Source organism: Micromonas pusilla (genome assembly GCF_000151265.4).
Source record: "Micromonas pusilla CCMP1545 genomic scaffold MICPUCscaffold_9, whole genome shotgun sequence".
NCBI classification, from domain to species: domain Eukaryota; kingdom Viridiplantae; phylum Chlorophyta; class Mamiellophyceae; order Mamiellales; family Mamiellaceae; genus Micromonas; species Micromonas pusilla.
The window spans coordinates 474,352-498,068 of record NW_003315890.1 but is presented as its reverse complement, the minus strand read 5'-3'; the positions used below and the strand labels follow the sequence as shown (position 1 = coordinate 498,068).

Genomic DNA, 23,717 nt, shown 5'->3' with positions numbered 1-23,717 from the left:
CACCAGACCGCTCCGACGAACGAACCCGCTCGTAAAAATCATCGTCCTCCCCGGCCGCGACCGCCGCGTCCGCCGCCGCCGGAGAGCACTCTCGGCGGCGGGAGCCCCCGCCCGCCGCCGCTCCCCCCCGGAAACCCTCTCCCCCCACCGCCTCTTCCGCCGCCGCCGCCGCCTCTCCCCCCACCGAACCGACCGCCGCCGCAGCCGCCGCCGCCGCCGCGCCCTCCGCGGTGGACGACGGCGCCCTTTTCAATCCCGCAGCGGAAGCAACTCGACTTGCTCGCGAACACGACGCCGCACCCGCGCGGGCACTGCCAGTCGCCCTCCCTTCCTCCGAACCCACCGATTCCGCCGCCGTACCCTCCCGCGCCGATCGCGCCGCCGGCGAGGTCTCCCGCGCCCGCGGCGCCGCCGTCGTGCGCGAGCAACGTCGCGGTCGCTCTCAACGCCTCGGCCAAATCCGGCGCGAGCGCATCCGCCGGTCGCTGCACTTTCGCCGCGAACGCGCGCGCGAGGCGTATCCTCAAACACGCGAGCTGGGACAGCACCGGAAGCGGAACGCGGAACTTGAGCCAGTCGTCGCACACGAGCACGGCCTCGTTCGCGGCGTCCTGCGCCGCCTGCGCGAGGTCTCTCTCCATCATCGCCTCCGCCGCCGCCGCCGCGTCCTCCGGATCGTGCGGCGGAAGCCGCGCCGGCGGCAACGCCTCCACGGTGAGCGAGCTCGCGACGAGCACGAGCGACGCCGCGCTGACCGCCGTGCACTCTCGCACGTATAACTGCGCTTCGCCTCGCGTGACGTCGTCGAAGCACACGAGCGTCGGGCCTTTATCCGCGACGCCGCTCGAGCGCGCGGCGTCGTGAAGCTTCGCGTTGACGCTGTGCGGGTGAATCTTCACCTTTTCGCCTCGCAACGTCGCGAGCGTCGGCGTTCGCCCCCCGCCGGCGTTGTTCGCGCCGACGCCGGGGACGAGCAGGCGCCCGACGAGCGGGTACATCCCCACGGCGAGGACCGCGCGGACGAGCGACCCCGCGCCCGCGTTCGCGCTCGCGCCGCGCAAGTCGTGAATCAACCCGCGTCCGCTCAGCGCGGTGAGCAGCTGAGATCGCATCCCTCTGAGCATGTTCAACGTCGCGCCGCTCAAGGAATTGCGCTGGTTGAACGCTCTCTCCCCGGAGCTCCCGCCATTCGCGCGCGACGTCTCCCATCCCGCGAACGCGCGCGAGACCGCGAGGTGGTCCGACGCGCCGCCGGCTTCGTTCGAGAACCCCTGCCGCGCGAGTTTCCCGGCTTCTCTGTTTCCGTCCATCGCCATCACGAAGGGCGACCGATACGCCGCCGCGCACGCGACGGTGAGCACGGGATCCAACACCCCCAATAACGTCGCGTACAGGAGCATCTTACCCACGCGCGGGTGCACGGGCATCTCTCCGAGGTGGCGCCCCAAACGCGTCAGCCCCTCGTCCTCTTTCAACGCGCCGATGTCCTGGAGAAGCGTCACCGCGTGCGCGATTGCCTGCGGAATCGGCGGCTCCACGGCTTGCAGTAAAAAGTTCGCGGTGGACCCGGCGCCGGCGCCGACCGCGGCGGCGCCGCCGCCGAGCTCGCCGCCGAGGCTCGACGCCTCCGCGAGCATTCGCACTTGCAGACAAAGCTCCTCCAGCGGCGAGCGCTGCATCTCCGGGAGCTGGAAGTCCGCGAACGCGGCGAGCCGCGCGGAGGAGTACAGCCTGTAGCACTCCCCCGGTCGCACGCGACCGGCGCGGCCGCGTCGTTGTTGCGCGCTCGCTCGGGAGATCCACGCGGACTGCAACGTGCTCACGCCCGTGTGCGCGTCGTAGCTCTTCTCTTTCAACCTCCCAGAGTCAATCACGAAGACGACGTCGTCGATCGTCACCGCCGTCTCCGCGATGTTCGTCGCGAGGACAACCTTCTTCACGCCACGCGGCGGACGCTGAAACACCTTCTTCTGCTCCGCGGGCGGCACCATGCTGTGCAGGGGGAGCACGAGGACGTCTCGTCCGAACCGCGAATCCGCCGCGAGGTTATCCCGCAGCTGCGAGATCTCGAACCACCCGGGGAGGAAGACGAGGATCGCGCCATCGGGGCCGCCGCCGCCTTGCTCCGCGGCGACGTCCGCGGCTCTGCGCCGCACGATCCAGTGGATCAACTCCTGCGCGAGCTGTAAGTCCACCTCGTCCGGGTCCGCGTCGAGCTGATACCGCGACAGCGCGATGGCGGAGTCTTGAAAATGCGCGAGGCGTTCGAGCTCCGCCTGCGCTTGGTCCAGCGTCGCCGCGATGTCGTCGTGTCCGAACCGCCGCGCCCAGTCCGCGGAGCTGCTTCCGTCGCGCGACCGCTGCGTCGGGTCCGCGCCGCAGCCGAGCAGTTGCCCGACTTCGACGTGCCTCCCTTTCCCCGCCGCCGCCATCAACGCCGTCGCGCCCGTCTGCTCGTGCGCGACGCCCACGAGCGCGGTCTCGCCGACGGTGACGCCGCCGCCGCCGACGCCTCGTATCGTGCACATGAGCGCGTCGAACGCGTCGTCGCTGCCTTCGAGAAACGCGTGCATCACCGCGGCTTGCATCGCTTTGCCCTCGGGGGAGTCCGGGTCCGCGGTGGCCGTTCGCGTCAGCCCGCCGCCGCTCGCGCCGCCGTACCCGACGCGGTCTAAGATGTCCTCGAGGTGGTAGTCCGCGACCGGATGCGTGTACCCGGGGACGCGAATTACCGGGCACCCGCCGAAGTACTCGCTGAATAAGCTCTCCCTGACCGTCGCGGACATTAAAACCAGGCGAAGGTGCGGGTGCCGCGCCATCGCGGATCGCAAAACGATCGTGAGAAAGTCCGCGAATAAATCGCGCTCGTGCAGCTCGTCGATGACGATGTGCGACAGCGAAGCGAGCATCTTATCCGCCCCGGGCGACGTCAGCCGTCGGAGTAACACGCCGTTCGTGCAGAACAACAGCGCGGTGTCCGCGCACGCCTTGTTCTCCAGACGGATTTGGTACCCCACGGACCCTTTCCCGATCTGTTCCCCGCGCTCCGCGGCGACGCGTTCCGCCACCGTGATCGCGGATATGCGTCTCGGCTGCGTGCACATGATCGCCGCGCCGACGCCGCGCTGCCACGCGTCGTCGATGAGATACTGCGGCACCTGCGTCGTCTTCCCGCACCCCGTCGCGCCGGCGATGAGCACGACTTGATGGGACGCGCACGCGGACAAAATCTCAGCCTTGAACGCGTCCACCGGCAACGCCGCGCGCTTCCTCTGAATCTCCGCCAAATCGCGGTCCGTCGCGACGCGCGTCGCGAGCGCCGCCGCGCACGCCGTCGCCATCTCCGGCGTCACCGCGCCGTGCGGGCGCATGAGCAGCGGCGGCGCGGTCTTGGCGCGTTTGCCGCCGTGGCCGCCGCTCGCGCCCGCTGCGCCGCGGTCTTCGTCGTCCCACGCCGCGTCCAGGGATCCGCTCGCGGCGATCTCGAGCTCTCTTCGCGTCTGCGGGTGCGCCGCGAAGTGGCTCGCGAGCGCGGTCAGGGACGCGGGGTGGAGGCTCAGCGCGTGGATGTCCTGCGATCGAGAGGGGGTGGGGGGCGGCGGCGGCGCGTCAGAGGCGACGATCGATCGTGATTAGGTTTCGGCGGCGAGGTGCCGAATCAATCGTCTTCGCGCTCGGGGCGGCGTCGACCGCGTTCGCGTTCGCGCGCGGCCCCGCACCTCGTGGTCCTCCGGCTTGAACTCTTTCGGCTTCGTGACGTGCACGCGGCGCTCGTCGCCTTTCCCGTGCGACTTCGACTTCAGCCCGAGCTTCTTGGCCTCGGAGTGCACGACCGCGCGGTCGTGGTTGTTCAGATCGGGCGGAAACGCGATCTCGACCTCGTCCGACGCCTTGAACCGCGCGAGCTGCTGGTCGATGTTGATGCGCGTGCCCTCGGTCACGGGGCGCTGCCCGGAGGTCAGGCGGCCGCCGCCGCGGCCGCCGCCGAAGCCGCGGTCGCCGCCGCCGCGACCTCGACCCCGTCCCGACATCGCGCGGCGTCGTCAGAGAATGGCGAGTCGACGCGTCGCTTTCGTGGTAAAGTTCGTTCGCGCTGGACACGTTCATAATCTAGCTAGAGCTACACCTACGACGCCGTCGCCGCGTCCCCGTCGCCGTCTACGTCGCCCCCATCCCCCACCGCGCCCGCGTCCTCCGCGCCGTTAACCCCGTCGTCGACTTTCTCGGACTCCCCCTCCACCGGGACGACGTCCTCGACGGTGAAGCACCCCGGAGGATGCTCGTGTGTCACCGCCCTCGAAATCTCCTCGACCGCCGCGCGGCCGTTCTTCGCGTCGTTCGCGTCGCCGTCGACGCCGCCGCGCTCGAACGCGCGGAAGCACGGCTCGCAGAGATCGAAATCCTCGCACCCGCCGCAGCTCATGCGCGTCGTGAGGATGTAGTTCCCGCACCCGTCGCACGTGTACGGCAGCTCGATCGGCGTGCGGTCCACGTCCGCGTCCGCGACGCCGACGGTGCGCTCGAGCGGCATCGCGGACGCATCGCCGAAGGCGACGCGCTTTCGCGGCCGCCTCCCGGGGACGCATCCGCCGCGGCCGCCGCCGTCGGACGTCGGTTCCGCTTCATTCGCGCGCGGCGCCGCGACGTCGCCGTCGTCCTCGCGCTTCCGTTTCTTCAGCGCCGGGCGCAGGCAGCTCAGCATGCCGCCGGCGCGCCCGGATCTCTGCCCAGCTGTCGCGGCCGGGTTCGGAGCGAACGACTCGGCTCGGTCGGGCGCGAACAGACTTGAAGCGCGCGCCACCAGCCGGCGGGCCGCCAGCTCACGCGCGGGGGAACTTGTGCGGCGTCGAGTTTGAGCCGGCGCGGGCGCTCGCGATCGCCACAACGCGTCGCCACTCGCCACGCGCTCGTGTCGGCCGATCGCGTCATCGCGTTCGCAAGGACCACGAGCGACTCCGCGCCGCGCGCGATCGCGTAAACCCGCGACCGTTCGCGCGCGCTTCACGCGCATCCATCCGCGGGGACGGCGCGCGCGGAAAACAGGAGGAGAGCCTCTAAGTAATCTTTCCCGCGCGCGGCGCGAAAGATCGATCGGATCCCCGCGCGGCCTCGCCCCGGTCGGCCGGTGACGCGCTACCATGGCGGACATCACCGCGATCCTCCAGGCGACGCAGAGCCACGACGCGAACGCGCGCGTCGCCGCGGAAGCGCAGCTCAAGGCGGCGCAGGAGAGCAACTTCCCGGGCTTCCTCACCTCCCTCGCGGGCGAGATCGCGAACGAGCAGAAGCCGCCGACGACCAGGCAGCTCGCGGGCTTGCTCCTGAAGAACTCGCTGGACGCGCGCGATGAGAACAGGAAGGCGGAGCTCGTCGAGAAGTGGCTCCAGCAAGATCCGACGATCAGGAACCAGATCAAGGGCGCGGTGTGGAACACGCTGTCGTCGAGCGATCCAACCGTGCGGCACACGAGCGCGCAAGTCGTGGCGAAGATCGCGGGGGCGGAGATCCCGGCGAAGCAGTGGCCGGACCTCGTGCAAAACCTCCAGAACAACGTCAGCAACGGCACCGCGCCGGGTCTGAAGCAAGCGACGCTCGAAGCGCTCGGGTTCGTGTGCGAAGAGATCGACGCGGAGCACCTGGAGGAGGCGGAGGTGAACGCGATGTTAACCGCCATCGTGCAAGGGATGCGAAAAGAAGAGCCGGACGTCGAGATCAGGCTCGCCGCGTGCGTCGCGCTCAGAAACGCGCTTTATTTCGCGGTGAACAACTTCGAACACGATAACGAGAGGAACTACATCATGCAAGTCACGTGCGAGGCGACGGTGTGCGACGACGTGAGAGTCAGAGTCGCCGCGTACGAGGTGCTCGTCGGCGTCGCGGAGAATTACTACCAACACCTCCAGCCGTACATGACCGCGATCTTTGACTTATCCGTCAAAGCGACCAAGAGCGACGACGAGACGGTCGCGCTGCAGGCGATCGAGTTCTGGTCCGCGATCTGCGAGGAAGAGATTGACCGTCAGGAGGAGATTGACGACGCGAACACCGCGGAGGCGGCGGCGGCGGTGGCGTACCACCGCTTCATCGAAAAAGCGCTCCCGATGCTCGTGCCGATGCTTCTGGAGACGCTGACGAAACAGGACGAGGACCAGGTGGACGACGGGGACGACGCGTGGAACGTCGCCATGGCGGGCGGGACGTGCCTGCGCCTCGTCGCGACGTGCGTGCAAGACGCCGTCGTGGATCACGTGATGCCGTTCATCCAGCAGAACATCTCGCAAGGGGAGTGGCGCCTGAGAGAGGCGGCGACGTACGCGTTCGGGTCCATCCTGGAGGGCCCGGACCCGGACAAGCTCGCGCCGGTCGCGTCGCAGGCGCTGCCGTTTCTCTTGAACGCGATGAAGGACCAGATGGCTCACGTCAGGGACACGACGGCGTGGACCGTCGGCCGCGTCTTTGAGTACGTCGGACAAGTGTCGGATAACGTCCCGCCGGTGGTGTCCGCGGCGAACCTGGAGCAAATCTTAAAGCCGATCGTGGAGTCGCTGCAAGACCGCGTGCACGTCGCGGGGAAGAGCTGCTGGGCGTTGCAGCGGCTGTTCGCGTGCTGCGCCGGCGAGGACGACCACGACCCCATGCGCGCCGCGCTCGCGCCGTATTTCCAAGGCATCGTCCAGGCGCTCATCGCGGCGAGCGAGCGCGCGGACGCGGAGCAAACGCTCAGGATCGAGGCGTACGAGAGCCTGAACGAGATCATCCGCGCGTCGACGCGCGACACGTACTCGCTCGTGCAGCAGCTCATCCCGATGGTGATGCAAAAGCTCGGGGTGACGCTCGATCAGATGGCGCAGCCCGGGGTGTCCGCCGAAGCGGCGGAGAAGCTCGGCGAGATTCAAGGGCTGCTCTGCGGGACGTTGCAGACGATCGTCCAGAAGCTGTCCGCCGACGGCGACCCCGCGACGACGCAGCTCGTGCTGACGTACGCGGACAACATCATGCAGTGCCTCCTGCGCGTCATCGGCGCGCGGTCCGCGACGGTGCACGAGGAGGCGATGTTGTGCGTCGGCGCGTTGGCGTACGCCAGCGGCGCCGGGTTCGAGAAGTACATGACGGCGCTGTACCCGTTCATCGACGTCGGGTTGAAGAACCACGAGGAGTACGAGGTGTGTAACGTCACCGTCGGCGTCGTCGGGGATTTATGCCGCGCGCTCGAGGAGAAGATGCTGCCGTATTGCGACGGCATCGTGACGCAGTTGTTGCAGGATTTGCAGAGCACGCAGCTGCACCGGAGCGTGAAGCCGCCGATTCTGTCGTGCTTTGGCGACATCGCGCTCGCCGTCGGCGTCGGGTTCGAGAAGTACCTCCCGTACGTCGTCCCGATGCTTCAGTCCGCGACGCAGCTGTCCATCTCGACGCCGAAGACGGACGAAGAGATGATCGACTACAACAACATGCTCAGAAGCGGCATCTTCGAGGCGTACGCCGGTTTGCTCCAAGGGTTCAAAAACGACAAGAGCAAAGTCCAGCAGCTCGTGCAGCACGCGTCCTTCGTCGTCGCGTTCGTGGAGGAGGTGTACAAGGACGAGGACAGGGACGAGGCGGTCACGAGGGCGATGATTGGCGTGTTGGGGGACATGGCGGACATGATCGACGGCATGGGCGCGGTGTTTCAGCAGCATCCGTTTTGGCAGCAGCTTCTCGCGGAGTGCTCGGACTCGCACCAGGACGCGCAGCTGCAGGAGACGGCGCAGTGGGCGGGGCAGAAGATCCGCGCGGTGTGTGGGATGTGATCGATGGGACGAATGAATGAATGACTGGTCGATCGATTCGATTCGATTCGATCGAATCATCGACGTGACGAGAAGACGACGGCGGCGGGCGGCGCCGGCGAAGGATTTTTATGACTTGACTCGGTCGTCGCCGACTGGAGACGAGCGACGACTGGAGGGGACGGAGGAGGACGTAGAAGATAACTAACTAGTAGCCCTCGACGGCGCTGACGCGGCGTCGGGAACGGACGAACACCTTAGGCGACACGATTTGATGATGATTTGAACACGACTGTTCAACCGACGCGAGTGACGACGGACTCTCTCCCGCGCTCGCCGACCGCACTTCATCGGCAAAGTAAAGTTTTGGGGTGAAATTATTCCTTTCAAAAATTTCGATCGATCAAACTGGGCTCAAATTCAGATTTCATCGCGATCTCTTAATTCTCGCGACGGCGGCGGCTCCGACATTTCACGGAACGCGGCCGCGAGGAGACGGCCGCGGGGAGAACGGTTCGGGCGGGCGACGGCACGAGGCGGACGTCATGCGTCGTCGCATCTTGACGCTGCTCGCGTCCGCGACCGCGTCCGGCTCCGGCTCCGGCTCCGGCGCGCGACTCGGTCGCGCGTCGTGGGAATCGCGCGCGATGCGTCCGAACCCGCCGTCGATCGGTCCGTGGTCGTCGCCGCGGCGCGGGCTCGCCACGGACGGCGAGAAAGTCGCGTGGGTGAAGCAGCTGAAATACGTGTACTTGCTGCGGAACGGCAAGATGAAGGTGAGTATCAAGCCGCCGGACGCGAAGGCGCGTTACGTCGGAACGTTCCCGACGATCGCGGAAGCGGTGGAGGCGTACAACGTCGAGGCCGCAAAACTAGGCATCGCGTCGCAACAGTTGCCGGCGGGGATGCCCGCGGAGATCGCGATCGAGCCGCCGGAGCCGCCGAAGAAGCGCGCGCACGAGGCCAAGGCTGCGAAAGTCGGCGTCGAGTCTCGGGAGGCGCCGCCGGAGACGAGGGCTGGGAAGCCCGGGGAGCCCGCGCCGCGGAAGATGCCCAAGTACATGAAGAGGCGCGACAACGGCAAGGTGTTCGCGCAGATCAAGCCGCCAGGGGAAAAGGTGCGCACCGTCGGGACGTTCCCGACGCTGGAGGAGGCTGTCGAGGCGTACAACGTCGAGGCTGCGAAATTAGACATGGCGTTGCAGGAGGTTCCCGAGGATACGGTGCCGCAGTCCGTGAAGGGAAGGAAGCCCGCGAAGACCGCGACGACGACGGAAGCGATGGACGCGTTCGACGAGCTCCTCGCGGAGACTCCGGACTCGCGCGAGCTAAAATTAAATTTAAACGACCGACGGGTGGGGACCAAGGCGAAGTGGGATCGAGTGAACGCGAAAGCGATGGATAAGCTGAGAGCAGCGGGCGTCGCGGACGACATCTCCCGGAACGAGCACGGGGAGTTCCTTCTGAACTTCAAACCGGAGGTGGGCGTTCCGTGCGTTTTAGGACCTTTCACCGGCGAGTACGGCTTGATGCGGGCGTACGAAGAAGCGATCGGATTCAGCCTGCCTTCGCCGGATACCTCCGAGGAGGAAAACTACGCGGTCGCGGCGAAGAAGTACGGTCGCAAGCGCGTCGCAGTCGTGAAGGGGCTGACTACGACGCCAGAGGGAAAGTACGAAATTCACATCCGCGTCGACGCGACTACGCATAAAAACTTGGGCACGTTCGACACCCCGACGGATGCGGTGCGCGCGTACAACGACGAGGCAAGGCGCATAGGCTCTCCGACGCGATCGTTGGAGGATCTGTACCAGCGGCCGTCGTTTACTGAAATTAAGCGACGCCTGGAGGACTTCGTGGACTCTGGGCAATCGCAAGTGGAGTTTCCCTCTATATTCAACGCGTACGAACGGCGCTTAGTGCACAGCTGCGCGTTCAGTTTGGGCTTGAAGTCAAAATCGCGGGGGCGGTCGGATGCGAAAGGCCGCGTCAACGCGCGTGCGCGGCCCAACGAGCCACGTTTCCCGCGGCGGGTCAAGGTGTGGAAACCGGCGGGTTGGAAAATGAAAAAGGCGTTGGCGAAGAAGCTCTGGTCGTTGTCGCTTTCTGAAACGCTCTCTGAAAAGTTGAACGCCGCACTCGACGACGCACTCGACGACGACGCACTCGACGACGACGAACTCGACGACGACGACGACGACGACGAACTGGACGACGGCCTGGACGACGAACTCGATGTCGTCGCGCGCGCGGAGCACGACGAGCTGAAATTCAAGACGGACGACGCCGTGCGACGAGAGCACGGCGGAGGCGCGAAATCGCCCGAAGAGTTGATCGAACTCGTCATGGACATGACGAACCCGGGGCGGTGGTACCCCACCGCGCGGACGATCAAACGCAACGTGCACCTCCACGTCGGTCCGACGAACAGCGGGAAGACGTGGAACGCGCTGCAGAGGCTGAAGGAGGCGGAGAGCGGCGTGTACTGCTCGCCGTTGCGTTTGCTCGCGTGGGAAGTCGCGGAGGGTCTGAACAAAAAAGACAACCTCCCGTGCGACCTCGTGACCGGGCAGGAGAAGTCGAGGGCGCAGAACGCGCGGCACGTCGCGTGCACGGTCGAGATGGCGGACGTGCACAAGATGCGCGAGATTGGCGTCATCGACGAAGGGCACTTGATGGGCGATGCTCACCGCGGGTACGCGTTCACGAGGGCGCTCATCGGGTTACCCGTGAAGGAGCTGCACGTCTGCGGCGACCCCGCGATGGTGCCGCTCGTGGAGAAAATCGTCGCCGAGCTCGGTGACACGCTCACGATCAACCGTTACGATCGGCTTCAAGAGCTGAACGTGATAGAGACGCCGTTGAAGAGCTTGAAGGACGTCGAAGCCGGGGACTGCTTGGTCGCGTTTTCGCGCAAAGCCGTGCATCAGTTGAAGGATCAGGTTGAACGCGAAGCGGGGAAACGCGCGTGCATCATCTACGGCTCGCTCCCGCCCGAGGCGCGCTCGAAGCAAGCGGAACTCTTCAACAACCGCGAGGAGAGCGGGTACGACGTGTTGATCGCCTCGGACGCGATCGGGATGGGTCTGAACCTGAGCATCCGACGCGTGATCTTCGCGTCGATGCGGAAATTCGACGGCGAATTCTTACGCAACCTCGAGCCGCCGGAGGTGAAGCAGATCGCGGGCAGGGCGGGCAGGTACGGCAAGGGCAGCACCGAAGGCGGCGCGACGACGATGAGCGCGGACACGCTGCCGTTGATGAAAGCCGCGCTGGCGGCGCCCGTCGTGGACTTGACGCGCTGCTCCATCGCGCCGACGCTGGATCAGATCGCGTTGTATTGCGAGGCGAAGCCGGACGCCGGCTTGGTCGCCGCGCTGTCCGCGTTCACGAGCGACGCGAAGACGTCGCCGCATTATTTCATGAACGCCGCGGAGCAGATGACCGACGCCGCGAAGCTCGTCGCGCACTTGCCGCTGTCCTTGGAAGACCACTGGATGTTCGCGGTCGCGCCCGTGAGCGTGGCGGATCCGTCGTCCCCGAGCGCGAGGGCCCTCGTGACTTTCGCCGAGGCGTTCGTCAAACGCGGTCGCGTGTCCGTTCGGATCATCGACTCGCCGCCCATGCGCGCGCCCGCGACGCTCGCGGAACTCGACGTGCACGAGCAGTCGCACGCGGCGTACGATTTATACCTCTGGTTTTCGTTGCGGTGCCCCGAGGTGTTCCCGGAGCGCGACCTCGCGCAGGCGATGCGGCAGATGTGCGCTGCGGCGATCGACGAACACTTGCGCGGCGGCGACGTCGACGTCGCGAGGCTGGGGAAGGATGGCCCGAGCGCCGGGTTGAGCGTGTTCAACTCTAGGCTCGGCAAGCGGCTGAACGCGACGATCGCGGCGGTGCAGAGAGAGGAGGAGAAGCTCGAGGAGGCGGGGTTCGGCGAGGACGACGACGAGGATGGGATTTTTTCATCCGTGTCATTCGACGCGCCGTCGCAGTTTACCGCCGGCGCCGCGTTGAAGTCGTCGTCGTCGTCGTCGTCGCACGGAGGGCACGGGAGCGGGAAAGGGAAGCGATCCAAGTTGAAGAGAGACGCGCGCGGGAAGTGGACGAGGGTGTGCGACAACGGAGGAGGAGGGGCGGCGAAGAAGAAAGCCGCGGCGGCGGGGAAACTCAACGGCGGCGGCGGGAGGCAGTCGAGCAAATCGGCGGCGACGCCCGCGGAGCTGAGCACGCGGCAACTCCTCGCGGAGCTCGCGAGGCGGGGGATCAAGGGTATGAAGGAGTGAAGTTATTCCTGAGAGTGGGGAAGCATACACTACAACTAGGCTATATTACACTAGGGCTACTAGGAGTCGTAGGAGATTGAACGAAGGTGAAACTCACCCTGACACCGCGCTGCGCGTCTCGGAGCCGCCATCTCGTTTCGCATCACAACGAGAGACGCACCTCGCTTCGCGGTGTCGTCGTCGAAGCTTCTTCCCTCCGCGCGATGAGCGCCGCCGCGGGCGTCGTCGCGGCGATCGCGAGCGGCCTCGCGAACGGGAGCTGGAACGTCCCGACGAAGTCCCAGGCGCCGCGCTGTCTTCACGCCGGCGAGGTCTGGAAGTGGGAGAACATCTGGTTCCTCTTCAACGCGATGTTGCCGTTCATCAACACCGCGTTCGTCGTCGCCGTCGTCGGCGCGGAGACGCTCGGGACGATATACGGCAACGCGGAGAGCAGCGAGCTGTGGGCGATATGCGCGAGTTCGCTCCTGTGGGGCTTCGGCGGCGTCGGGTTCGGGCAGGCGGTGAAGCGATGCGGGATCGCGTTGGGCACGAGCATCTGCATGGCGGTCATCATCGCGTTAGGCACGGCGCTGCCCGCGATCGTGGAAGCGGAGAACCTGACGACCGCGCAGGCGGTCGGGACGAGCGTCGGCGCGTCGTTAGGCATCGTCGGCTTCGCGCTCGGGGCGAAAGCGGGATTGATACGCGACGCCGGCGCCGCCGCCGAGGCCGAGGCGGAGGCGGAGGCGAAGGCGAAGATTCTTAGCGTCGAAGACGCCGCGGCGGCGGCCGCGCCCGCGCCCGCGGGAGCGGCGAACGACGGCATCTCCATCTCCGAAGTTGGCGTCCACGCCGGCGGCGAGATGCAGGTAACGTCGGGCGCGGCGACGACGACGGCCGACGCGGCGGCGACGCGACGGAGGATCTTCGCGGCGGACATCGCGTGGTGCCTTCTCGGCGGCGTGCTATCCAGCATGCTTCAGTTCGCGTTCGTCTTCGGCGGCGGTCTGGTCGACGTCGCCAGGGACGCGGGGGTCTCTAAAGTCGCCGCCGCGATGCCCATATGGCTCTTGTGCTTCTTAGGGAACGCGTTCGGGCACCTCGCGTACAGCTGCGCGGAGCTCACCTCTAACGACGCGTGGGGGCTCTTCGCGAGCGCCGACCGAAAGACGACGGCGAAGTCGAGCGCGCTGTGCGTCGCGATGGCGGTGGGGATGCCGTTCCACATCCACACGTACGGCATCGCCGCGGTGTTGATGGGCGACGCCGGCGCCGTGTTCGCGTGGCCGGTGGTGATGTCGAGCACCGTGTTTACCGCGCAGCTGTGGAGCGTTTTTTTGCGGGAGTGGGACGGCGCGCCGCGCGAGGCGATTCGATGCAACGCGGCGTCGTTGGTCGTCCTCGTGTCGAGCGTCCTCGTCGTGAGCGTGTGCTCGTTTTATTAGATAGGAAATACGTGTTTATTTAGACTAGTCTGAGGAGGTGTACCGTTGAGCGAAGCGTAGGCGTCGATCGCGGCGCGGCTGGCACATTTTTCGGCGTGTTTGGTCGGTCGACCAGACACCGCACTCTGCGAACGAAAGGCGCCCGCTCGCGCTCCTTAACGAGAGTGGGCGGGCCGCGCTCGGGTCACTGTCGGCGTCGCGCCCGCGCACGGACACGCCGCGCGAGTCGCCGCGAACGACGCGACCATGGCGGCCATGCAGTACAACTTCAAGAAGATAACACACGTGCGTCCCCGCGCGACTCGCCGCGCGCGCGTCGCGTCGCGTCGCCTCGCCTCGCGCGCCGCCCGCGAAATTTGCGGCCGTCTTTCGGCGGCGGCGGCGTTTCCGCCAACCGTCCGTTTCGTTCGCTGACCTCCGCTTCCCTCCGCCGCACCCTCCTCAGGTCCCGACCGCGAAAGACTTCATCGACGTCGTTTTATCGCGCACGCAGAGGCAAACCCCCACGGTCGTCCACCGCGGGTACGCGATAACGCGGATCCGCGCCTTCTACATGCGAAAAGTGAAATTCACGCAGACGTCGTGGAACGAAAAGCTGACGCGCATCTTGGAAGACTTCCCGCGCGTGGACGACATCCACCCCTTCTACAGCGACCTCCTCAACGTCCTGTACGACAAGGACCACTACAAGCTCGCGCTCGGGCAGTTGAACACGGCGAAGAACATCATCGACAAGATCGCGAAAGACTACGTCAAACTCCTCAAGTACGGCGACTCTCTGTACCGGTGTAAGCAGCTCAAACGCGCCGCGCTCGGGCGCATGTGCACGATCATGAAGAAGCACGCGGCGTCGTTGGCGTACTTGGAGCAGGTGAGGCAGCACATGTCGCGCCTGCCGTCGATAGACCCGAACACGCGGACGATCTTGGTGTGCGGCTATCCGAACGTCGGGAAGAGCTCGTTCATGAACAAAGTCACGCGCGCGGACGTGGAAGTGCAGCCGTACGCGTTCACGACCAAGTCCATCTACGTCGGGCACACGGACTACAAGTACTTGCGGTGGCAGGTGCTGGACACGCCGGGTATTCTCGACCGACCGCTGGAGGAGCGGAACACGATCGAGATGCAGTCGATCACCGCGATGGCGCACTTACGCGCGGTGGTGTTATACATCGTCGACGCGAGCGAGCAGTGCGGGTTCACGATCAAGCAGCAGGCGGACCTGTTCCACTCGATCAAGCCGCTCTTCTCGAACAAGCCGCTGGTGATCGCGATCAACAAGGTGGATCAACGTCGGTTGGAGGATTTGAAACCGGAAGACGCGGCGCTCGTCGAAGGCATGCGCGCGGCGACGCGAGGCCCCGCGGCGTTGCAGCTCGGCGACGACGAAGAGCTCCCGTGCATGTCCACGCTGAGCGAAGAGGGCGTCATGGACGTGAAGCGCGTGTGCTGCGATAAGCTCCTCGCCGCGCGAGTGGAGCAGAAGCTCGCGTCGCGCAGAGCCGGGGAGGTTCTCAACCGTCTGCACGTCGCGATGCCGAAGCCGCGCGACTCGAGGTCGCGCCCGGCGGTGATACCGCACAGCGTCGCGATCAACCGCGCGAAGAAGGCGTCGGGCGAGTTGCCGCCGATGATCACCGAGAAGATGCTCCAGGAGGAGAACGGCGGCGCTGGGGTGTACAGCGCGGATCTTCGTAAAAACTACCTTCTGGACGACGACGACTGGAAATACGACATCGTTCCGGAGATTTACAACGGGAAGAACGTCAGCGACTTCATCGACCCGGAGATCGAAGAGAAGCTCGCGGAGCTCGAGCGCGAGGAGGAAGAGCTCGAGGCGGCGTGGGAGCGGGAGAAGGCGGAGGAGGAGATGGAGGCGGAGAGCGACATGGACGAGGACGACAAGGAGCTCCTGAAGCGACTTAGAAGCAAGAAGGCGACGATGATCGCGGAGCACCGAAGGAAAAAGTCCGCGGGCAACAACGCGGCCAACATGCCGAGGACCGCGGACCCGGAAAGGCGCGCGACGACGACGCGGATGAAGCAATCGCTCGGCGAGATGGGCATCGACGCCAGCCTCGCGGTGAAACGCGCGCGAGAGCGGAGCGCGTCCCGCGTCGGAAGAAAGCGCGAGCGGTCGACGGCGGCGATGGACGACGCGGAGGACATGGACGCGGAAGATGGGGAAGGCGAGAAGAAGCGCGCGCACAGCAGCAAGTCGCGCAGCGTCTCCGTCGCGCGGCGGACGGCGCGCGCGGACAAGTCGCCGGGGAGCGGGTTGCGGAACGACGACGAGAGGATGCGCGCGCAAAAGCTGGCAGACAAGGCGCAGAGGAAGGCGAACAAGCGCGCGAAGATTGGCGAGGCGGACCGCCAGATCATCACGAAGATGCCGAAGCATCTGTTCAGCGGGAAGAGAGGGATCGGGAAGACGGACCGCCGGTAGACGAGGCGGCGAACGACCCGACCGCGACGACGAGGTTACGCGTAAGGTTAGTTTTGTTTGTAAGAGGAGAACGAGAAGAGCAGAGCTCTCTTCATCAAAAGAACGCGACGACGTCGACATCGCGTCACTCGCGCCTCGCGCGGTCCCGTCCCGTCCGCCCGCGCGGGATGGCCGGCCGCGGGCGTCCGCCGCCGGCGGCGTTTGCGGTGCCGACGATCGACGTCTCCGCGTTCGAGGGCGCCGACGCGACCGCGTCGGACGACGTCGTGCGTCGCGTCAAGGAGGCGTGCGAGCGCGTCGGTTTCTTCGTCGTGATAAACCACGGCGTGTCCGACGCGCGCGCGCGCGACGCGATGGCCGCCGCGCGCGGGTTCTTCGCGCGCCCGCTCGAGGAGAAGATGAAGATCGCGAGCCTGAAGAAAGGGTACATCCCCGTCGGCGGGTGCGACAACGCGGTCAGGCCGACCAACATGCACGAGAAGTACAGCTGCTCGCGCGTCGACGGCGTGGATGCTGTCTCGGATCCGTACTACGACGCCTCCGCGTCGCCGGACGCGGCGTTGTACTTTGGCGAACAGAATCGCTGGCCGGAGTCCCCGAGCGGGTTTCGCGAGGCGTGGGAGGAGTACTACCGCGCGATGGAGACCCTCGCGTCGCGGCTGATGCGAATGTTCGCGCTGGCGCTGGGCGCGGACGCGCATCACTTCGAGACGAGGATCGACAAACACGTCACGAACCTCGTCGCGTTGCGATATCCTCCCCTCGACCTCGACCTCGACGCGCGCGCGGACGCGGACGCGGACGAGGGCCCTGATGAGACGATCGTCGAGCGCGTGAAGCCGCACACGGACCCGACGACGCTGACGATCCTCGCGTTCGAAACGGGCGAGGCGGGGGGGTTACAGGTGCTTCCGGACCGTCGCGGCGACGGCGGCGACGCGTCCGGGTCCGACACCGGTGCCGAGGTTGACGAGTGGATCGACGTCCCGAGCGTCGCCGGCGGTTTGCTCGTCAACCTCGGCGACGTCATGCGGTTCTGGACGAACGACGCGTGGAAATCGACGCGGCACCGCGTCGTCGCGCGACGCGAAACATTAGCGCTCGACCGCCTGTCGTTGATCTTCTTCCACATGCCCAACTACGACGCGGTCGTGGACGCGGGAGACTTCGGCGCCGCGGTGGTGAACGACGCGCGGCCGCGGAAGTACCCGGCGTTCAAGTCCGGCGAGCGAAGTCACTTTAATCAGCTGATGCGGGACGAGGAGGGGTTGCCGGACCGGCAGACGCTGAAGGAAGGGACGAACGCCCGAGGCGACTAGCGTAGCGCGGATGTGTAGACGTACTTTACAACCAGGCTGTCGGCGGCGCTTCGCGTCTCTCCGCCGTCCCTCCCAACTCGCTTCCGACGCCCCGGTCGCCGTTTACTTCCTGTTCGGGTTCGCTTTCTTGATGTAATCGCCCAAGAACTCGAAAGGATCCGCCGGGCGCGCCTTCACGAGCTCTCGCAACCCTTGCCTCAACACCGGCACGACGGTCTCGTCGAGGTACTGACGCACCGGCGGTCCTTTCCTCGCGGGAACCGCCGCGGCGGCGACGGGCGCCGCGGGCTCCGCCGCCGCGGGGGCTTCCTCCGCCGCGGGGGCCTCCTCCTCCGCGGGGGGCTCCTCCTCCGCGGGCGCGGCCTCCTCCGCGGGCGCGGCCTCTTCCGCGGGCGCGGCCTCTTCCGCGGGCGCGGCCTCCTCGGCGGGAGGCGCCTCCTGACGACGCGAGCGGTGGACGGGGACGGCGACGGGACGCGGAGGTCAGCTCGAGGACGTCGCGGCGCGCGCGAGACGCTGAGACGCTTTTGAATCATGCCGCGAGGCTCGACGCCGCGACGATGCGCCGGGAGAGAGCGCGCGCGGCGAGCGCGTCGTCGCGAACGCGCGGGGCGTCGCGAAGGCGAAGATCGTTGTTCGATTTGGGATTCGGATGTTGTCGTTTTTCGACGCTCGGGCGTTGACGACGACGCGACGACGACGACGCGCGCGATTTCGCGCGCGCACCTCGGCGGGGACGTCTGGTGGGGTCTCTTCGGACATCCTTGAAGCGCGCGTGGGCGGCGTGACCGAGCGCGTGCAGTTCTGACCGCGCGCGCGCGACGCGAATCTTGTTCCCCTGGCTGGAAAATGACCGACCGCGCCCGGGCGGCATGAGTCGTCGTTGGTCGGCTTCCGCTTCCCGGTCGAAAACGACGCGACGCCTCCTCGCGCGGTCACAAGCGGGTCGCGCCGTCGTCGCCGCGAGGGACGAGGACGAGCTCGGCGGACGCGCGCGAGGGACGCATCGCGAGATCCGCGGCGACGGAGCGATCGATCGATCGCGCCGAAGCGTGAGGCGGACGGGAAGGGATCATCTCGCCAGATCTGAGCGGGCGCGGGGAAGAAGAGCGGATTCGTTTGAAGATGGCCACCCCGGGCGCTTCGAACGCGGAGGCGCTCAAGACGCAGATGGCCGCCGCGGTCGAGCTCGCGGGAACGAACCCCGCGGAGGCGGTCAAAGCCTACCGCGCGGTCGTGTTCTCCCCGAACGGCGCGGACACGGAGAGCGTCAAGGTCAAGGAGCAGGGCATCGACGCGCTCTCGAAGCTCCTCGCGAAGCTCCAGGACGCGCCCGCGCTGAAACTTCTGCTCACGGAGCTCCGCCCGCTCTTCGCGGTCGTCCCGAAGGCGAAGACGGCGAAGATCGTGCGCAACGTCATCGATGTCTTCGCGACCGTCCCGGGGTCCGACGACCTCCAGGTGGAGCTGTGCAAAGAGCAAGTCGCGTGGGCGAAGGAAGAGAAGCGGACGTTCCTGAGGCATCGCGTGGAGTTGCGCCTGAGCACGCTCTACTTGGAGAAGAAGGCGTTCCAAGACGCGCTGAAGCTGATCGGCGCGCTCGCGTTCGAGGTGAAGAAGTTAGACGACAAGCTCCTGCTCGTGGACATCCACTTGCTCGAGAGTAGGATCCACTACGCGCTGAGGAACATGCCGAAGGTGCGCGAGAGCGCCGATGGATCGTTCGTTCGATTTAACGAACCCCGCGAAGAACCCAAACCCGCTCGGCTCCTCGTTCCCCTCGATCGCACCGTCGCACCTCTCCTGACCCTCTCCTTCTCCTGACCGACCGTAGGCTAAAGCCGCGCTCACCGCGGCGAGGACGAACTCGAACGCGATCTACGTCCCCCCCTCGGTGCAGTGCATGATCGACTCCCAGTCTGGCATCTTACACGCGGAGGAAAAAGACTACAAAACCGCCTTCTCGTATTTTTTCGAGGCGTTCGAGCAGCTGAACAACCTGGACGACGACGCGAAAGCCGTGAACGCGCTGAAGTACATGCTCATGTGCAAAGTCATGTGCGGCGCCGCGGACGACGTGAACGCGTTGATCTCGTCCAAGGGTGGGTTAAAGCACCAAGGCGAGGCGTTGGACGCGATGAAAGCCGTGGCGCAGGCGTACAAGGACCGGTCCTTGAAAGACATGCAGCGCGTGTTGGCGACGTACCAGGCGCAGCTGAGCGAAGATCCGATCATCGCCGCGCACCTCGGCGCGCTGCAGGACTCGTTGATGGAGCAGAACCTGATGCGCGTGATCGAGCCGTTCTCGCAGGTTGAGATCGCGCACGTCGCGAGTCTGATCGAACTGCCGCTGAGCGTCGTGGAGTCGAAGCTGTCGCAGATGATTTTGGACGGGAAGTTCGAGGGCATCTTGGACCAAGGCGCGGGGTGCCTCATCGTGTACGACGACGGGACGCCGGTGACGATGTACCGCGCGACGTTGGACACGATCGCGAACATGGACAAGGTGGTGGACACCCTCCTGGTGAAGTCACAGAAGATCGTCGCGTGAGCGCGAGCGCGAGAGCGACCGCCCTCGACGAGGCGAGGCGAGGCTTCTTGTTGGTCTATAGGTTCGTCGATGTGACACGACAACGTATAAATCGCGCACGTCGTCGCCGTCGTCGTCGCCGTCGTCGTCGCCGCGTCTAAGAAACATTCGCGCGCGTACGTGTACTGTACGCGTGCGCGTACTGCGTCCTCCTTCCTCACTTTCCAAACTTCCGCGACTTGGTGACGGAGGTTTTGATCCCCGTTTGTTCCCCTCCGTACGCGCCGCCGTCGTCGCGCATGCTCCGCACTTGCCCCTTCCTCCGAACCACCGCCTTGGCGAACTTGTCGCGCAGACGCTTCCGCGGGTTCTTGTGGTCCTTGTTCCGGTGCGGCGTGAGCCCACGGTTCGCCATGATCTTCTTCCCGACGTCCCTCTTCGCGTCGTCGTCCTCCATCTCTCGCTCCGGCACGGCGATGATCCCGGCTCGGCGGCGGTACTTGTCCTCCTTCGCCCGCCGCTTCGCGTCCCTCGTCGCCGCGGCGTCGACGTACGCGTCGTCGTCCTCGACGTGCTGCTTCGGGGTGTCGTCCTCGTACATGCCCTCGTTCTTCGCCGCCTCGCGCTCGGCGATCTTCCGGTTGACGCCCTTCTCGTACTTGCTCCTGCGGTCGCCGAGGGTGTCTCTCGTCGGCTCCAGAGCGTCGCCGCCGACTGGCTTCGGCCGCTTTTGAATCGCCGGCGCGCCCATGGACACGGCGTCCACGAGCCGCTGTCGTTTGCGTCCGTCCGCCTGCTCCGCGACCTCGACGAGGTCCGCGACGTCGTCGCCGAAGTCGCCAACCTGGGACAGCGAGTTGACGGACCTCGTCGTCGCTTTTTGTCGACGCCGTTCAGTCTTGGACAACGGCACGCGCGTGAAGAGGTCCTCTTCAATCTTCGCGCGGGCTTCCATTCGCGCAAACTCGCGCTTCGCGAAGGCGCTGGACATGTCGCCCTCGCCGCCGCCGAGCTCTTCGGGGGCTTCCCCGAGCTCTTGCGCGAGTTCCTGTGGTGGGTGGTGGAGAGAGAGAGAGAGAGAGACGCGAGGGAGGGAGAGAGATTCAGCGCGTCGGTCGAGACTCGAGGGGGAAAAAGGAAAAAGCGAGGCGAGGCGGCGGAGAACGAGATGTCCAACGCTTGATTGGGAAAACTCCGCTCATGGCATTTGAGCGGTACCCTGCCCAAGATTTAGTACGTTTGCTCTAGCACCAAGAATGACGACGATTGACCACAGAGAGGCCACCGCCGCTTCGATAGATTGATGCGACGAACGACGACGACGACGCGAAAAAAAACGCAACCCGACCGGCTGAAAGAAACCACGAAACCCTCGCGTACCTTGATGAGCGCGCTTCGACTCGCGCGTCGCCGCGCTTCCTTCTCCTTCCTCTTCTCCTTGTTGCTCTTCCCGCCCTCTTCGAAGTCCTCCATGGACGTCGGGAGCATCTTCGGCGGGCGGTACACGCCGCCGTCGCCGTCGCCGTCCGCGGCGTCCTCCTCAACTTTGCTCACGAGCGCGTCCGGGTTGGGCCTGAACGCGAGCGGGTCCTCGCCGGCGTCGCCGCCGCCGCCGCCGTCGCCGTCGCCGAGCTCTTCCCTCTCGTTCTGTTCGCTCGCGAGCTTCAGAAGCTTCTCGATCTGGTACTTGAGCTTCCGATCGATCGGTCGCAGCTTTTCCAAGTACGTTCGAATCTCCACGAGCCTCACGACGACGGGGTGGTCCTTCACGGCGACCCCTTCCGACTTCAACAAGAGGTACATCACGATGTTGACGCAGTACGACAGCATGAGCATGTGCTTCGTTTCCAAGTACGATATCCCGAGCTCCGTGGCGTAGCCGCCTTTTTTCGCCACCTGGAGCGCCGGCTCGACGACGTTCTTGACCTCTTCCAAGTTCTTCGCGAGCTCTCTCTGCAGGGCCATGATCTCCGGCGCGTCCGCCGTCACCGCGTCTGTCGCGGCCGCGCCAGCGCCGTGGGCGTCGTCCTCGCCCAGGGCTTCGATCACGGCGGCGGCGGCGTCGGCGTCTTTCCCGTCGCTCTTCGGCTTTTTCTTCGCCCTCTTCGCCCTCTTCTTGTCATCCTTCGCGGCGGCCTCGCCCGTCTTGGTCTTCTTCCCGGACGACGCGAGCTTCTTCGCTTTCGCGCCCAGCGTCTTCTCCTCGGACGCGGACTCGGACTCGGACTCGGACTCGGATAAACCGTAGTCCGCTGCGTCCATCCCCTCGGCGAGCGATCGCTGCATCCGCCGCGCTTCCTTCTCTTCCTCTTCGCGGTCCTCCTCGTCCTCGAGCCCCTCGTGGTCCACCTCGCGGTCGTCGCCGTAGAAGTCGGACTTCTTCTTCCCCCTGATGCCCGGGCCGTCGCTCTCGGACTCGGACTCGGACTCGGACTCGTCGTCGTCCTTCTTCGCGCGCGTGACCCCGGAGGCGTTGAGCTTTTTCTGCTGCGCCTTCATCGCGCGGATGAGCGCCGCGTCCTCCTCGTCCTCCTGCGAATCGTACGCGTCGCCGTCGTCGGCGGCGGCGTCTTCGTCGTCCTTCTCCTCCTCATCCTCGTCGTCGTCGTCGTCGTCGCTGTCGTCGCTGTCTTCCTCGTCGTCGCTGTCGTCGTCGAGGTCCATGACCGCGTCCGCGGCGTCGTCGAAGTCGTCCTCGCTGTCCTCATCGTCGTCGTCGGGATCGAGCGAAATCTTGTCGCGGCCGCGATGATGCGCGTCCACCTCGTCGTCCATCCACTCCTCGTGCCCGCCCTGGCGCTTCTTCTTCGCGCCCGCGGACGACGGGCGCGTGCTGCTGGGTTTACCGCCGCGAGCCATCGTGCGGACGATGTGCGGCGCGGTGTGATTGGGAAGGGCGGCGGCCGGGAGATTGCGTTCCTCTCGCTCGCCGCCGCAAAAAAAGCGCGCATAGCGCGCGTCGGTTCCGTGAGACGTTGCGACTTGCGAAGCGAGGCCGCGCGCGCGGCGACGAACGTAAACGCTCGCCGAGTACCCCTCCGAGAGCCACCCTCGCGAGCGCGTCGCGCGCGTCGCACGCCTCTCGCGAGGGTTCAGATACGCGGGTTCTCGCATCGGCGAACACCCGATATCGACGCCGCGGCCGCGGAGCCCGCGCGTCGGGCCGCGATGCGGCGCCGCCGCGCGATGGCGACGCGAGCGGGAGGCCGCGGCCGCGGAGACATCGGAATCCTCCCGCTCGTCGCGCTGACGTTGTTGTCGCTCTTCCCGTCCGCCGTGGACGCGACGCCGCGGCTCACGGCGCTGAGCGTCAGCTCCGTCTCCGCGCCGCTCACGCCGAGCGCGTTCGACCCGGACGTGTTATCGTACGCCGCGTCGGTGGAGAACACGGTGTTTCAGGTGGCGCTGGATTACGCGCTGGAGACGCCCTCCGATACGACCGTCTCCGTCGGCGTCGTCGCCGTCGGCGCGAGCGGCCGACGCCGACTGATGTCGCGGCGGAAACTCCTGGACACGACCGCGATGCAGCCCGTGAGCGTCGGACGAAACGACATCACGCTGACGCTGACGCGGTCGTCCGACGGCACGACGCGGTCGTACGTCCTGTCCGTCACGCGCCTGTCGTTGTCCACGCACGCGACGCTGACGTCGTTGACGTTTTCGCACGGAACGCTGACGCCCGGGCCGTCGTACAGCGTCCTGACGACGTCGTACGACGTCAACACGGCGTTCGCGGAGAGCTCGGTGACGTTGACGCCGACGTCGCACGACTCCGGGGCGACGATCCAGGTGAACGGCGTCGCGTCGGCGAGCGGCGTCGGCGTCGTCGCGAGTTTACCAATCTACAGCGACGCGGGGGCGAACGTCGTCGCGATACTCGTCACCGCCCCGGACGGGGTGACGACGACGACGTACACGATCAGCGTGTACCGCGCGCCGC

At 66.2% G+C, this 23,717-nt stretch overlaps 12 protein-coding genes across 12 annotated transcripts in view; 8 read left to right on the top strand and 4 right to left on the bottom strand.

Annotated features, from left to right (window-relative positions):
* Window positions 1-404: 404 nt before the first annotated feature.
* MICPUCDRAFT_197 (uncharacterized protein) lies at window positions 405-3,935 on the bottom strand (the record flags this gene model as incomplete). Its single annotated transcript, XM_003060901.1, has 2 exons — window positions 405-3,492; window positions 3,691-3,935. Coding segments are annotated over 2 exons (3,333 nt in total), but the record flags the coding sequence as incomplete, so codon positions are not given.
* Window positions 3,936-4,126: 191 nt separating this feature from the next.
* MICPUCDRAFT_60712 (uncharacterized protein) lies at window positions 4,127-5,011 on the bottom strand (the record flags this gene model as incomplete). Its single annotated transcript, XM_003060900.1, has 1 exon — window positions 4,127-5,011. The coding sequence occupies one exon, from the start codon at window positions 5,009-5,011 to the stop codon at window positions 4,127-4,129; it is 885 nt and encodes a 294-aa protein (XP_003060946.1).
* Window positions 5,012-5,138: 127 nt separating this feature from the next.
* MICPUCDRAFT_45761 (uncharacterized protein) lies at window positions 5,139-7,790 on the top strand (the record flags this gene model as incomplete). Its single annotated transcript, XM_003061162.1, has 1 exon — window positions 5,139-7,790. The coding sequence occupies one exon, from the start codon at window positions 5,139-5,141 to the stop codon at window positions 7,788-7,790; it is 2,652 nt and encodes an 883-aa protein (XP_003061208.1).
* Window positions 7,791-7,806: 16 nt separating this feature from the next.
* Window positions 7,807-8,072, top strand: MICPUCDRAFT_63382 (uncharacterized protein; the record flags this gene model as incomplete). Its single annotated transcript, XM_003061161.1, has 1 exon — window positions 7,807-8,072. One exon carries the CDS (start codon window positions 7,807-7,809, stop codon window positions 7,975-7,977), a length of 171 nt encoding a protein of 56 aa, XP_003061207.1. The 3' UTR covers window positions 7,978-8,072.
* A 2,042-nt stretch (window positions 8,073-10,114) lies between these two features.
* On the top strand, window positions 10,115-11,536 carry MICPUCDRAFT_19531 (uncharacterized protein; the record flags this gene model as incomplete). The annotated part of the gene is made up of 1 exon (XM_003061160.1): window positions 10,115-11,536. A coding segment is annotated over one exon (1,422 nt), but the record flags the coding sequence as incomplete, so codon positions are not given.
* Window positions 11,537-12,258: 722 nt separating this feature from the next.
* On the top strand, window positions 12,259-13,482 carry MICPUCDRAFT_60709 (uncharacterized protein; the record flags this gene model as incomplete). Its single annotated transcript, XM_003061159.1, has 1 exon — window positions 12,259-13,482. The coding sequence occupies one exon, from the start codon at window positions 12,259-12,261 to the stop codon at window positions 13,480-13,482; it is 1,224 nt and encodes a 407-aa protein (XP_003061205.1).
* A 197-nt stretch (window positions 13,483-13,679) lies between these two features.
* MICPUCDRAFT_28298 (uncharacterized protein) lies at window positions 13,680-16,024 on the top strand. Its single transcript, XM_003061158.1, has 2 exons — window positions 13,680-13,767; window positions 13,928-16,024. The coding sequence occupies exons 1-2, from the start codon at window positions 13,729-13,731 to the stop codon at window positions 15,926-15,928; spliced, it is 2,040 nt and encodes a 679-aa protein (XP_003061204.1). The 5' UTR covers window positions 13,680-13,728; the 3' UTR covers window positions 15,929-16,024.
* A 71-nt stretch (window positions 16,025-16,095) lies between these two features.
* Window positions 16,096-17,247, top strand: MICPUCDRAFT_60707 (uncharacterized protein; the record flags this gene model as incomplete). Its single annotated transcript, XM_003061157.1, has 1 exon — window positions 16,096-17,247. The coding sequence occupies one exon, from the start codon at window positions 16,096-16,098 to the stop codon at window positions 17,245-17,247; it is 1,152 nt and encodes a 383-aa protein (XP_003061203.1).
* Window positions 17,248-17,349: 102 nt separating this feature from the next.
* On the bottom strand, window positions 17,350-18,009 carry MICPUCDRAFT_60706 (uncharacterized protein; the record flags this gene model as incomplete). The annotated part of the gene is made up of 2 exons (XM_003060899.1): window positions 17,350-17,685; window positions 17,974-18,009. 2 exons carry the CDS (start codon window positions 18,007-18,009, stop codon window positions 17,350-17,352), a joined length of 372 nt encoding a protein of 123 aa, XP_003060945.1.
* Window positions 18,010-18,417: 408 nt separating this feature from the next.
* On the top strand, window positions 18,418-19,798 carry MICPUCDRAFT_19844 (uncharacterized protein; the record flags this gene model as incomplete). Its single annotated transcript, XM_003061156.1, has 2 exons — window positions 18,418-18,945; window positions 19,082-19,798. The coding sequence occupies 2 exons, from the start codon at window positions 18,418-18,420 to the stop codon at window positions 19,796-19,798; spliced, it is 1,245 nt and encodes a 414-aa protein (XP_003061202.1).
* Window positions 19,799-19,842: 44 nt separating this feature from the next.
* MICPUCDRAFT_60704 (uncharacterized protein) lies at window positions 19,843-22,636 on the bottom strand (the record flags this gene model as incomplete). Its single annotated transcript, XM_003060898.1, has 2 exons — window positions 19,843-20,825; window positions 21,158-22,636. The coding sequence occupies 2 exons, from the start codon at window positions 22,634-22,636 to the stop codon at window positions 19,995-19,997; spliced, it is 2,310 nt and encodes a 769-aa protein (XP_003060944.1). The 3' UTR covers window positions 19,843-19,994.
* A 327-nt stretch (window positions 22,637-22,963) lies between these two features.
* The window catches only part of MICPUCDRAFT_48081 (uncharacterized protein), a gene marked incomplete at both ends in the record, with an annotated part of 4,612 nt that continues 3,858 nt past the window's right edge, over window positions 22,964-23,717 (top strand). Inside the window, one exon of the mRNA XM_003061155.1 lies at window positions 22,964-23,703. Within this exon, the coding sequence (XP_003061201.1) occupies window positions 22,964-23,703 (740 nt within the window). The remainder of the gene's footprint in view (window positions 23,704-23,717) is intronic.

What these genes read in the sequence shown, in the direction of transcription:
- MICPUCDRAFT_28298 (XM_003061158.1), top strand. Translation starts at nt 13,729, where the DNA reads ATGGCGGCCATGCAGTACAACTTCAAGAAGATAACACAC. An exon ending in ACTTCAAGAAGATAACACAC is followed by an intron (nt 13,768 to 13,927) that starts GTGCGTCCCCGC and finishes CACCCTCCTCAG; the next exon opens with GTCCCGACCGCGAAAGACTT.